Here is a 15,099-nt window from a genome sequence, read left to right on the forward strand (position 1 = left end):
GCAAAAAACCTGTTCTGGCGGACAATAATCCTTGATATGGAGAGAAAAGTGGATAAAAAACAGACGAAATCACAGAAGCGTTAAGAAAGGACTTGATAGATGGTAAAAGTCTGATAATAGGGATGAAAACGAATATATAATGGAAATTGAACTGAAATATCATAAACCAGGTCCGCCTCTGTGATACAGTGGTTAGTGTGTTTAACTGTCACCCCTGGAGGCCCCGCTTCGATTGCCACGAAATTTGAAAGTAGTACGAGGGCTGAAACGGGGTCTACTTAGCTTCGGGAGTTCAGCTGAGTACATGGGGGTTCGATTTCAAATTCAGCCATCCTCGAAGTGGTTTTCCTTGGTTTTCCACCACTTCTCCAGACAAATGCCGGGATTGTACCTTAATTTAAGGGCACGGCCACTTCCTTCCTATCCCTTCCAATCTTCCCAGCCCCCCACAAGGTCCCCGTTCAGCATAACAGGTGACGTCGCCTGATCGAGGTACTGATCCTCCTCTCCAGTTTCACCCCCGACAATATGTCTCACCCTCAACGGCAGTGCCCTTCAGGTGGGAGCCGTCGCTGAGTCCGAGGGGAAAATCAACCCTGGAAGGTAAACGTACTAAGAAAGAAAGAAAGAATATCATAGGGTCTAAACCAGCAGGAGTAGATGCAAGTTCGTCTCCTTAGAGTACCGTTTCGATGTGAAGGAGATAGTATCTGTTCTATTACTGTCGCAATTAAGACTAAGGAACACTAGAAAATGTGTAATATAAACCTTTTCCAAGTTTTAGCAGTAGATTAGTTTAATATTAAGAAATATTCATCGATGCCCCTCAAAATACCGTTATGCTGAGGAGTGAAATACTGACCCGCAACACATGTATCACTTAGAACGACAATTCGTTTATATAGTTCATGCAGTACTGACCCTTAGATGTGCATCCGGGAGTTAATGGGTTCGAACCCCACTATCAGCAGTCCTGAAGATAGTTTTCCGTGGTTTCCCATTTTCACACCAGGCAAATGCTGGGACTGTACCTTAATTAAGGAGGAGGCCACTTTCTTCCCATTCCCAGGCCTTTCCTATTCCATCGTCACCATAAGACGTATCTGTGTCGGTGCGACGTAAAGCCAACTGTAAGAAAAGAAGGAACCTTAGATGACGGAACCTTCCTGGCCAAAGTCTACAGAGTCTAAGCTGAAATATTATGACATAGAGGTTTTTCTAGGCGCAACGATTTATGTACTTCATTTCTTCTTTATCTGTTTACCCTCCAGGGTCGGTTTTTACCTCGGACTCAGCGAGGGATCCCACCTTTACCGTCTCAAGGGCAGTGACCTGGAGCTTCAGACTCTGGGTCGGGATACAACTGACCAGTACCTCGCCCAGGCGGTCTCACCTGCTATGCTGAACAGGGGCCTTGCGGGGGGTGAGAAGGAAGCGGCCATGGCCTTAAGTTAGGTACCATCCCGGCATTTGCCTGGAGGAGAATTGGGAAACCACGGAAAACCACTTCCGGGATGGCTGAGGTGGGAATCGAACCCACCTCTACTCAGTTGACCTCCCGTGGCTGAGTTGACCCCGTCTCAGCCCTCGTACCAATTTTCAAATTACGAGGCAGAGCCGGGAATCAAACCCGATCCTCCGGGGGTGGCAGCTAATCACACTAACCACTACACCACAGAGGCGGACTATTTACTTCACATTTGTTGCATATAACAACTCACGATAACATAGTTTCGGGGTACAACAAGGGAAGCTGATTGGTAAATCAACCTGATGATTTTAACAAAGTATAGGATAGAAAAAGAGAATGCAATTACAAGAAATGGACGGGAAGCCACAGTAGCGTTTCAGAAATATATTTTCCCCGTATTTGTCTGGAGTTAAAGACGTGAATTAACAATAATATATTTCAGGGACGATCATAGGAATGTTGCAGACTGAAATGTTTTTACGCAATGATCTAAACCAGCCGGTATGCCTTCAAGCACTGTGCAGCCCATAAGATGGTTTGCCGTGGTTTTCAATTGTCATACCAGACAAATGCTGGGCCTGTACTTAAATTAAGGCCACGGTCGCTTCCTTCTCAGTCCTAGCCCTGTTCTCTCCCATCATCGCCGTAAAAACATACAACATCTCTGAGTCGGTGTAACGTAAAAAACGAAAGATTTGTCAAATTTCCTGTTGAGAAAACCAAGTGGTAATAAATGTATCTTTCAAAAAGTGAAAATCAATTTGATAAATGTTAGTTTATTTGTATTTAACGAATTGTTTTCGAGATACACGTGTATGGAATTTGCAGTCGACAAGTGTAGGATTCAGTGCGTTGAAAGGGTGAAGCTGAGTCACGGCCTATGAAACTACCATGAATGATATGATCAGTTGTCCGCCCCTGTAGCGTAACGGTTAGTGTTATTAGCTGCTGTCGTCGAGGGTCCGGGTTCGATTCCCGGTACTGGCAGAAATTTAAGAATGACAGGAGGGCTGGTATGTGGTTGAAATGGTACCCACTAGCAAAAAAAATTGCAATTAGCTTTACGTCACACCGACACAGGCAAGTCTTGTGGCGACGATGGGATAGGAAAGGGTTAGGAGCGGGAAGGAAGTGGCCGCGGCCTTATTTAAAGTACAGTCTCAGAATTTGCTGGATTTGAAATTGGGAAACCAGGAAAAACCCTCTTCAGAGCTACCGACAATGGGGTTCGAACTCGCTATCTTCCGAATGCAAGGCGATAGCTACGCGACTTAAACCGCACAGCCACTTGGGCGGTGAGGCTGATTTAAACAAATTATTCATATGGAAATATTCTCGCAAATGGATGCTGTGTTATCTTAGCGCGTGAGTCAGGCTGATGAACGACTTGCCCAGAGCAATTCACCAACCTCCGACGTCAATGTCCCCTCCGCTGCCCATAATTACAGCCAGACCGGTTTCTCTTACACAACGCATGAATTTTATGTTTCTAGGGAAACTTATACAGTTTTGCGAATGGAAAATACCGTTCTTGGTATGTTATGCTATCTTCCCTACTTGTGGGAATACTGTGCTTGGGTTTAAAAGTGTCCTTACCGGTTTCTAAACAACATAATTGGTTGGCGATAATATCAGCGTGAATCCCGAGGTGGAATGGTGGGGATAGCCGGAGGAGAAGTTTAGCGGTCCATGCATGCGAACTTCGTTATATAAATAGGCCTGTTTGGCAGAACAGGGACATTGAACATCCTAAGACGAAGCAACATGAACCGAGCAATCCTCGTCATCTCTACACTCGTGGCCATTCTGGCCTTCTCCGCAGCCGAGGAGACATACACGGATAAATGGGACAACGTCGATCTGGACGAGATACTTGGCAATGACCGTCTGCTCAAGAAGTACGTGGATTGTCTGCTAGCTGATACTGACGCTGGATGTACGACCGATGGCAAGGAGTTGAAGAGTAAGTAGACAACTGATTTTTTAATAATGTATTTACCGTCGTACGTTTCCGGCGACTGTGGGGTAAGAAAAGTGTACGACTGGGTAGCTAGCGACTATAGCCACAATTAAACTGCATTCTCGGTATTTTCTTTCTTTCTTTCTTAATCCGTTTACGTCCACGGTTGGTTTCTCCCTAGACTCACCGAGGGATCCCACCTCTACCGCCTCAAGGGCAGTGTCAGTTGGGTCTGTGGGATGAAACTGGGGAGGAGCACAGTACCTCGCCTAGGTGGCCTCATCTGCTATACTGGGATAGACAAGTAAGAGGAAAGGAAGCGGCCATGGCCTTAAGTTAGGTACAATCCCGGTATTTGTCTGGAGGAGAAGTGGGAAACCACAGAAAACCACTTTGTGGATGGCAAGGGTGGGAATCGAAGCCCCCTCTACTCAGTTGACCTCCCGAAGTTCAGTGGACTCTGTTCCAGCCTTCCGGAATCGAACCTGGACCTCCGGGGATAGCAGATAATCACACTACTCCGTATTTTCCCGGTGTGAAAATGAGAGACTATCTTTGGAGGTGCAGATGGTGCTATTCGAATCCATTTCTCCAGCTACAACACCTGTGCAGTAGCCAAGTCAATCTGTAGCAGACACAGGAGAGCTGTACGGCAGAAGCGACTTTTAATTAAAATATGATTTTCTATAACGTAATTCACTCATTTATATTATATATTACTAGCTGTCGTGCCCGTGCTTCGCTGAGGAATTATACATTGTATATAGAATAATTGTAAATGCAATAGTATAGCCTACACGTTGTAAGATTTAATCAAATTGTCTTACCCGAGAAACACCATGGGGAGGTTGCCATACGCCGTTCCTAATTGGGGATTTTGAAGTAAATATATTGGCAGGCTCTCTTGCCTACTGCCGGTCACAATTGAGCTGGGGAGTTTTAATTATAAGATACACCGTAATAGTAATTAGCCTATAAGTTAACCAAAAGTTCCACTTGTATGCTTGCCAAATTTGATCACGGTCCGTCAAGTAGTTTTTACACGAAGGAAACAAAAACAAAGAGAGCATGCGCCAAAGCAGAGGTAAATATTTTTCTGTCGAAAACTATTAGGATAATAATAATGTTATTTGCTTTTCCGGTTTTCGGAGACGCCGAGGTGCCGGAATTTTGTCCCGCAGGAGTTTTTTACGTGCCAGTAAATCTATCGACAGGAGGCTGACGTATTTGAGCACCTTCAAATACCACTGATCTGAGCCAGGATCGAACCTGCCAAGTTGGGGTCAGAAGGCCAGCGTCTTAACCGTCTGAGCCACTCAGCCCGGCAAAAAAAACTATTAGGGATACGAATAAAATTCTTATAAAGATGTTTATGGGAAATGGAATTTCAAATACACTCGGTGCGATCAGTTTTCGATAGGAATAATAATGTTCTGTTTTAAGAGTTCCAAGCGTACGTTTTCTTCTGACTTGATTCACATTTTCTTCCGTTACACAGCCCAGTTAAAAGATATAGTGATAGTAAGTAGCCTGTGTGTTAACCAAAAGTATCAGCTATAACCTTGCCAAATTTGAGATCCATCAGTCAAGTAGATTTTACGTGAAAAAGAAAAACAAGCAGACGGTCAAATATACAAACATTGCTGCCATGTTTTCTTTGAATCACGGTTCTCGCGGAAATACTTTAATATTGTGGGATAAGGTAAACTCGTGTATTCGTCCTGAGGTGATGTAACTCTTTTCAGACACACCCCCAATAGAGGTGAGCTGGCCCTGCTGCCATTCTTAAATTGCTTGCAGTACGGGGAATCGAACCCGGGCCCTAGAGGACGGCAGCTAATAACACTAACCGTTACTCTACGGAGGTCTATATTGCTGGATGTTACGTAGCTTGTGTTACCCGAAATGATATTATCTTTCAAATGGTGAAATAAATTTAAAATCTTTCCAATAGTTTCTGAGATTATCCATTACATATAAACAAACTCACAACTCACAATTTGTAATGTACAGACTACTGTATGTCTTCCCCTAGATTGGGGTCGGTGATGAGGTGTCATGTTTTTACGGCCGCATGCTCTTCCTGACGCCAGGCTCAGTTGAGGAGCTAATGAAGATGAAATGGACGATAGTGAATGAAATTGTGTAAGTAGGTGGAAGGAATCGATTGCGGCCTATGAATAAGAACTGTTCCGGCATTTGTCTGGAAGTGAAAACAGGAAAATACAGAAATCAATTCTCATGACAGCCGACGATGGATTTCGAACCCAGGCGCCTACCTAATGCAGAGCTTGCTTCCATAGCCGTAGCGAAACACGCGTGGCCGCTCCGTTTGGTTAAAAATATTTTTAAATATTCTTCTTTAAAATTTAATGATTTTTTTAATATTATGAATTGTATACCATTTTTATACAAATAGTTGTTCTGCGCCGTTACTTATCATTCGTGCTTATTTAAGAGTCCGCCTCTGTGGTGTAGTGGTTAGCGTGATTAGCTGCCACCCCCGGAGGCCCGGGTTCGATTCCCGGCTCTGCCACAAAATTTGAAAAGTGGTACGAGGGCTGGAACGGGGTCCACTCAGCCTCGAGAGGTCAACTGAGTAGAGGTGGGTTCGATTCCCACCTCAGCCATCCTGGAAGTAGTTTTCCGTGGTTTCCCACTTCTCCTCCAGGCGAATGCCGGGATGGTACCTAACTTAAGGCCACGGCCGCTTCCTTCCCTCTTCCTTGCCTAATCCTTCCAATCTTCCCATCCCTCCACAAGGCCCCTGTTCAGCATAGCAGGTGAGGCCGCCTGGGCGAGGTACTGGTCATACTCCCCAGTTGTATCCCCCGACCAAGAGTCTGAAGCTCCAGGACACTGCCCTTGAGGCGGTAGAGGTGGGATCCCTCGCTAAGTCCGAGGGAAAACCGAACCTGGAGGGTAAACAGATGATGATGATGATGATGATGACTTATTTAAGATTGATTTTACATTAGTTCTTAGTAACAATAACTTCACTAAATAAAATGCATTAAATTAGTAAAGAAAATATAAAAATAAAGATGCTGCACTATAATTTAAATACTTGTAGTATGAGAAATATGTCTAATCTTTTCGTAGCGTGTTACATAAATGTACTGTACCTTTAACATTAAATTTCAGAAGATTTAGGATTTCGTCTGGAATATAATCCATAAAATGTAATGAATTTCATTTTGTGTATTATTTTCCTTCGGTGTAGGGGTAGCGTGCCTTTCTCTTACCCGGTGGGCCCGGGTTCAATTCCCGGCCAGGTCAGAGATTTTTACCTGCATTTGAAGGCTGGTTCGAGGTCATTCAGCCTGCTTGATTACAATTGAGGAGCTATCCGACAGTGAGATGGCGGCTCCGGTCTAGATAGCCAAGAATAACGGCCGAGAGGATCCGACGTGCTGACCACATGGCACCTCGTAATCTGCAGGCCTTCGGGCTGAGCAGCGGTCGCTCGGTAGGCCATGGACCTTCGGGGCTGTTGCGCTATGGGGTTTGGGGTATAATTATTTTCCTTAGAATGTAACTTACATTATTCTAAACCATGTACTTACATTAGAATGTGAAAGAAAATAGAGTTAATCCACGTAAAGCACGTTTTTGCTGATTGGTCAGCGTAGTTGCCTTCGGTTCAGAGGGCATCGGGTTCTATTCCGGGCCTAGCCAAGGATGTTAACCTTATGTAGTTAAGTTCCTTGGCTGTGCGGCTGAGAATTTGTTCTGTCCTCAATATCTCTACAACACTTACAACACTATGCTCCACTACAATAACACGTAGTCTCCCATACACGGCAGATTCCAGCTACACTCATCGAAGGGTCTGCCTTACAAGGTCTCTACCAGGCTGTCAATAGCGACACGAAATAAAAGAACAGCCTTTAAAAACACTGATTTTCAACCGGTAGATATCTGACGTAAAGTGTAATATTTCTAGTGCTGCTTTTTATGCCTATTTCAAATCTGAAAACCGATTTCCTAAATCACGTCAGGTTTTGAAGATGTTGACAAAGTTTTATTTTTCATGAGACAACGTTTATCGAAACTTGTTTTCGTTTTTTTTCTCGTTATTTTTCATACAAATCCGAACATTTTCATCTGCTTCTTTCTTATTGTCAGTGACAATGGACATTATGTCGTCCAGAGGTTGGATAAATTCACCAAATCGATTCTGCTACGTGTGCTGCTTTGTAATAGCTTTCAATTTCAGCAGCTATCATATCTTAGTGACATCATCGCGCTAACCAAGTGGTCGCTGTTCGAATTCCATCCAGAACACGACAGATATTCTAAACGGAAATTCACGCTTTATTGTTTTGATTCTACAGTAAACTTACCGGTCATCTCTATTAAGAACATATTATTTCAAACCAGTTCATTTTAACACCAGGTGTGGCATCATTCTGAGATGTCATTCTGTAGCTTTTACAAATACTTTTCAGGAATACTTTTATAATTTTCTGTCAGGTTTCACACGATGAAGGTTATTTACGATTGTACAAATCTTCTCATGGCAGTAGCCGCCTTGGAAAGTGAACAAAAATCACAGTCGTCCGCAGTCATACAAAGGCGATAATTTCATTTAGTATGCGTAATACTTTTACGAGTTTCAACCATCCTTTTACATGACGTCAGACTTTATATCTTACCACAGGTGCACGTTTTTGCATAACGATCGTATTGTGTGCGTGTATTATTATTTTAAAAGTTGCTGTACGTCGCACCGACGCAGATAGGGATAGGAAAGGGCTAGGAATTGGAAGGAAGCGGCCGCGTCTTTAATTAAGGTGTGAAAATGGGAAATCCAACTATTTTTTTGCTATTTTACTTTACGTCACACCGACACAGATAGGTCTTAATGGCGACGATGGGATAGGAAACGCCTAGGAATGGGAAGGAAGCGGCCGTGGCCTTAATTAAGGTACGCCCTAGCATTTGCCTGGTGTGAAAATGAGAAACCACGGAAAACCATTTTCAGTGCTGCTGACAGTGGGGTTCGAACCAACTATCCCCGAATGCTAACTCAGAACTGCGCGCCCTTAACCACACGGCCAACTCGCTCGCTAGCGTATTATTCAATTAGGGCAGTTTAATGTTGGGAAATTGATTGTAATCACTAGATTATTATTATTATTATTATTATTATTATTATTATTATTATTATTATTATTTATTTTCCACTAATTGTAGTTACAATTTAGGGATGGTGAATGGAGAAAGGGCATTGCCCCACATACACAAAAGTGCCTCCATCACCACTAAAAATTATATACAAATATACAATTACATTCTACATGGTGTTCTTATATACAGTTACCATATTTACATAGGCATATTTACATAATACTCACAAGACCTGTTCAACATTCAAGTAATTCGACACACACACACACACACACACACACACACAGGGTCTCTCTCCCTCTCTCTCTAGAAACCCCACATATATTTTTTTTTTGCTAGGGGCTTTACGTCGCACCGACGCAGATAGGTCTTATTGCGACGATGGGATAGGAAAGGCCTAGGAGTTGGAAGGAAGTGGCCGTGGCCTTAATGAAGGTACAGCCCCAGCATTTGCCTGGTGTGAAAATGGGAAACCACGGAAAACCATCTTCAGGGCTGCCGATAGTGGGATTCGAACCTACTATCTCCCGGATGCAAGCTCACAGCCGCGCGCCTCTACGCGCACGGCCATCTCGCCCGGTCACATATATTTTAGCTAGGCCGGCTCACTCATACCCATTACCGTCTCAATCACTCGGGATCCCATAACTTTCATCCATCCTCCCACTCATACTGAACTTTCACACAGTAGATAAATTATGTTTTGTACAGAGGGTTTCGTTATATATACATCCTTTTTACGTCTTTACAAAAATTTTCTGCAGGTAGTTCTTTTATCTGCGGTGGGAGTTCATTCCACAACCGAGCAGAACGACAAAGGAAGCCACTTTGATATGATGCTGTTCTTGCAAATGGAGGGAAAAGGGACACACCTCGACCTCTTTGAACGGAACGATAGTTCAGCTGTAAACGGTTGAAAGGGTTTATATGAATGTTACCTGCGAGGGATTTTCTCAGGAAAGCAATATCTATTTGTTTACAGAGGGTTGTTATGGAGGGCAGTGACCTGGCTGTATTTAAATGACCGTGTTGAGTAATTAGTCGTTCTGCTCGGCGTTGAACTCTCTCTAGTTTCGTCATGTTCTCTACTGTAGTAGGGTGCCAGGAAGGAAGCCCGTACAACAGTATTGGCCGTACTAATGACAAATAGGCTGTCTGAACTGCTTTCTTCCTGGCTCCCAGTAGAGATCTGCGGATGAATCCCAGGACTCTGTATGCTTTGCACCTTATTGCGGGCCAAAAGCCTGGATTCAGTTTCAAACCCCTGTACAGTAACCATATGGAGTGAGGGCATATGACACTGTTGATGGTGATTCGTCCGTCGGATGGAGATGTAAAGCCCGTGGTGCTATTCGATGGGAGTAGGCTATGTTTCGACACCGGGCTTCACGCTCTCCCTTCCTATAATGTATCACTCACTCACTTCATCTCATTAATTCCCCTGATGAGTTTCATGTCTGGGGCCGATGACCTTAAATGTTGTAAACAACAACAAGCATCAAGAGTTTGACGTCATGAAGGGCATCCGGACATAACATCTCGCTACAAAGCTAAAAACGGATTTGCACCAACCGCATAGGATTTTGAGAGATCTGAAAGTTTGGTCCTATGACTGTCGTATCCCCGTTGGTTGTCATCATCATCATCATCATCATCTGTTTACCCTCCAGGTTCGGTTTTTCTCTCGGACTTAGCGAGGGATCCCACCTCTACCGCCTCAAGGGCAGTGTCCTGGAGCTTCAGACTCTTGGTCGGGGAATACAACTGGGGAGTATGACCAGTACCTCGCCCAGGCGGCCTCACCTGCTATGCTGAACAGGGGCCTTGTGGAGGGATGGGAAGATTGGAAGGGATAGGCAAGGAAGAGGGAAGGAAGCGGCCGTGGCCTTAAGTTAGGTACCATCCCGGCATTTGCCTGGAGGAGAAGTGGGAAACCACGGAAAACCACTTCCCGAGGCTGAGTGGACCCCGTTCCAGCCCTCGTACCACTTTTCAAATTTCGTGGCAGAGCCGGGAATCGAACCCGGACCTCCGGGGGTGGCAGCTAATCACGCTAACCACTACACCACAGAGGCGGCTCCCCGTTGGTTGTACCTTAGTATAACGTTCATATTAAGACTTCCATTACTTCATGTAATAATATTATTGGTCTAACGTCTCACTAACTACTTCTTTCCGGTTTTTAGAGCTGCCGAAGTGCCGGAATTCAGTATTTGAACACCTTCACCATTACTTCATTTAGCGTTATGTATGAATAAGGGGGCTTTCAACATCCTTTGGGCCAAAATCATGCCTAAAGGGCAGCCATGCTTTAAATAAACGCAAATACAGCATCGTCCAAAGGAATTTCGCTTTCTTTGCCAGACAGTAGCACAATGGAAATGTCGAAATTGGTAGTTAGGCTGCCTATATGGCACGACTTCTGAAGGTCTTGATCTCGGTAGCTGAGATGATACAATTACTAAATTGACACTATGACACTCTTAACTTACAATATGTTGTAAAAGGGAACCGAAAGTGCTATTGCAGCACGATTAACCCTATGTGTAGCACCTTCCATAATATCCATAACACTAGATATCTGCTTTATGTCACACCGGCATATTAATAATATAATATTAATTGATATAGTCACTGTATAATCTGCATTAAGCCACGATTTCACATACTGGTACTAACATTTGTTTACTCACCGTTTATGAATGGATGTAATATTTTTCATATTTCGCTTGGCTTCCAGCGAAGTCCCAATATCAATTATAGCTGTGACAATGCGAACGATGCAGAGGTAAGGGTAGGGCTGAGCAATGCCATTCGCAGCTTTACTAGATTTTCCTGTCGGCAGCCCTGAAGATAGTTTTCCTCGGTTTCCCGTTTTCACACCAGATAAATGATGGTACTGTACCTTAACCAAGACCACGGCCGCTTCTTTCTCACTACTGCCCCTTGTGTACGGTATCCCATCGTCGTCATGAGACCTATCTGTGTCGGGCCCAGTGAGGAAAGCAATAGCAAATTACCTCACACCTCACCCTGCCACGTACGCTTCATTTTGGCACCACCAACGGTTTTTTGCGGTTTCCTTATAACATCAAAATCTTTGGCAGTGCTATTTGAGGTTTCTGGCCAATGATCTAACTAACAGAGAGCAGCATGAGAATATCGGGAGCCTATTCAACGTTCCCTCTTGTACAGTCTCCACGGAGTCTGTCCATATAGATATAGCGGCCTGAAAGCAGGTTATGTTAGGAAACACTTTACTGCCTGCCTGGGTAGAGAGGAGGAAGTAAAGGGTATGGTTGCCATGGAAACGTGGGCGGATCCACTGCGGTTGCCATGGGGATAAGCCTGCTGGCAGGCTCTTGTTTTTGTGTTTTGTTTTGCCATACTTCTCACTTCTGAGTTACGTACCGCAGAACGCAGCGGTCTGAACGAACGAACAAGTGATCTGCAAGCGAGGGGAAGGAGAAAGGAGTGTAGGAATGTAGCAATATCGTGCAATGCTTCTTCCTCCAGCAATATCTGCCAAAATGCTTCTTTTAATATTACGGGTATAGTTAGTGGGACGCAAAATCAATAATATCATTACTGTAGGAGGAATGCGACTAACCAACTGCTCCGTCCGGCCCCGCGGTGTAGGGGGCAACGCGTCGGCCTGTTATCTGGCAGCCCCGGGTTCGATTCCCGGCTGGGTTAGGGTTTTTTAATTGAACACGATTAATATCTCTGGCCTGGGGACTGGGCGTTTATGTCGCCCTTAACGTTCCTTTCCTCACATTCAACACTCTACACTTCCGCAATTCCAATTACACGCAGGTTCATATCATATGGTGCAAGTAGTGACAAAAGATCTGTAGAGGTCGACGCCACGAACAATATATCATAAAAAACCAACTGCTCCACGTAAGTCAATGAGAGTCACCTCCTTCTTCGACATTTAACTTAAACTGGTATCGGACCCAATACCTAGATATCGAGCCTCCCATAAACTTGCTTACGGTTACACCTGCTGGCCTGTCTTGAGTTAAATAACTACAGTGATGCAATAACGAAAGTACAGTGAATAAGACTATTAACCATTGTACTCATCTGAAGCTGACCATCCACACTCAACTTTCACTTACCAAATGCAAGCCCTGCTGGAACTGGAAGTGCAGTGTGCCACAGGAGTCACTGACACGTCAACGCCCACTGTTTACTGGTTCTGTTCACACAAACCGGTTGGGCTACTCTTGGCTCTCGCAGGACAGCAAGTTACAACACAATGGTTTTCGTATGATCTCTTCCGCAGTGTGGAACACACTAGTCTTATGCATATGGGTAAACTTATCACATTTTCCTTTCAATACTTCACAAGAAGAGTTGTCAAATATTGTTCATCATTGCTGAAGGATAGACGAGATCTGATATGATTTGGCAAGTTTTGATAGTATGTTTACATGGAGGGAAGGCAAACAGCAGTTGTGGTTCTTAGACTAGGAGTGGGATACATTCTTAAAATGAAGAGAAACGGGCAATAAACCATAATAGTTAATATATATTAGGAATTTAATATTAATAATAATCCTAATAATAATAATAATAATAATAATAATAATAATAATAATGTGGTTATCTTCAACATAATTTTTGCAATGTATTTACTGCCATAACATCATTTGCAGAGGATGTGTTATATTGCATTTGCTTAAATTAAACCAAACCGAACCAAACCCCATGTCACTACAGCCCTTGAAGGGCCTTGGCCTACCAAGCGACCGCTGCTCAGCCCGAAGGCCTGCAGATTACGACGTGCCGTGTGGTCAGCACGACGAATCCTCTCGGCCATTATTCTTGGCTTTCTAGACCGATTTGCTCAAATTAACCGAATGTGGCAGCGATGCAGCGGAACTTCTTATCTTATTACATGAATATATATTAGGAATTTAATAATAATAATAATAATAATAATAAAGACCGAATGAGTTAGCCGTACGATTAGGGGCGCGCAGCTGTGAGCTTACATTTGGGGGATAGTAGGGTCGAATTCCACTGTCGGCAGCCCTGAATATGGTTTTCCGTGGTTTCTCATTTTCACACCTGTAAAATGCTGGGGCTATACTTAAATTAAGGCCACGGCCATTTCCTTTCCACTCCTAATACTTTTCGCTCTCCCCTTTGTTCATCAACATGTTGAACAATCTTGAGAAACCTACGAACGATGTGCGACATGTGATCACACATATTTTGGATACATACTGCACCAAAGTAATTAAATAACATTTCAGGGCCAAAATATTATTAAGTTTCCCTTTGGGAAAATGAAACGATCGTAAATGTGTCCTGACACGATATTACCTAGGAACCATGCAGGCTGTGATGTGAAGTATAGACGGATGGCCATGACATACACATCCATGGCCTGTGCAGCTCTCAAGGTACTGTTGCTAGGTAAAATCACTTCACACATCTTGTTACATTACATTATTTCGTTGAACAAACATTCGGACGACTTCCAATTCTACGACACATTTATGTCAAAATTGACTATTTGGTTTGAGATTCTAGTACTAGAAAGAAATTATTGACATAAGCACGTCAAATAATTAGTTCTAATTCTTAAGAGAAATCTGATTTTCAATCCGTACTTTCACCCTTTGGTAGGATCCAATTTTCAAAGGACTTCTAGTGTTAATTTTGAAACTGTCGAATACGACTGCATATTATGGCTGTGTTTGTAATGTATGTACTGTGACAAGATGTCTTTCACTTTCCAGAGAACGTGCCCGACGCTCTGACTAACGAGTGTGCCAAGTGCACGGAGAAGCAGAAGAACGGAACCGAGAAGGTAATCCGCTTCCTGATCGACAACAAGCCTGACATCTGGCAGAAACTGGAGGCCAAGTACGACCCCGATGGTACCTACAAGAAGAAGTACCAGGAAGAGGGAAAAAAACATGGCATCAAAGTCTAGAATGTAGATCATTTTAATCATTAAACACATATCACTTCTCATGTAATAATGTTACTATCCATCTACAATAAACTAAATTAAATCATTGTACACAATGTGTTTCTTCTTTAAAATTATTATCTTTGAATTAAGCCAGTCCCGCTATCTATGGCTAACGAGCCTGCTCTTACTCGAAGGAACCGTGTTCCATTACCGGAGAAGTCAGGAATTCTTACCTACATCTGGTGGCTTGTTCGACGTGTACGCAGCCTGCGTGGGAACAACTGAGGAGATATCTGACGGTGAGTTAGCGGCCCCGGTCTAGAAATTCAAGAATATTGACCGAGAGGTTTCGTCAAACTGAACACACCTAACATTCAGGTCGCTATGTAGGCCTGGAATCCGTGAATTATGAGGTAATAGAAGTTTCCCGCGGGCTCTGCCCGCAACGAACGATGTTATTCATTAATATCCTCGTGCATGTACTTGCAAAGTTTACAGGTACTGAAAGAATACACGTTAGGGGAGAGTGGGGCAATGGGACGCGTCGGGCAATGGGACGCACCCCTCTAAATCCCCTCCCATGGTAGCAAGCATTCTGTA

At 43.7% G+C, this 15,099-nt stretch overlaps 1 protein-coding gene across 1 annotated transcript; it reads left to right on the forward strand.

Moving 5' to 3' along the window:
* The first annotated feature begins 3,199 nt into the window (after positions 1 to 3,199).
* On the forward strand, positions 3,200 to 14,612 carry LOC136874545 (ejaculatory bulb-specific protein 3). The gene is made up of 2 exons (XM_067148181.2): positions 3,200 to 3,434; positions 14,321 to 14,612. Exons 1-2 carry the CDS (start codon positions 3,236 to 3,238, stop codon positions 14,515 to 14,517), a joined length of 396 nt encoding a protein of 131 aa, XP_067004282.2. The 5' UTR covers positions 3,200 to 3,235; the 3' UTR covers positions 14,518 to 14,612.
* The last annotated feature ends 487 nt before the right edge of the window (positions 14,613 to 15,099 follow it).

The sequence above is a fragment of the Anabrus simplex genome, chromosome 5 (assembly GCF_040414725.1).
Source record: "Anabrus simplex isolate iqAnaSimp1 chromosome 5, ASM4041472v1, whole genome shotgun sequence".
NCBI lineage: Eukaryota > Metazoa > Arthropoda > Insecta > Orthoptera > Tettigoniidae > Anabrus > Anabrus simplex.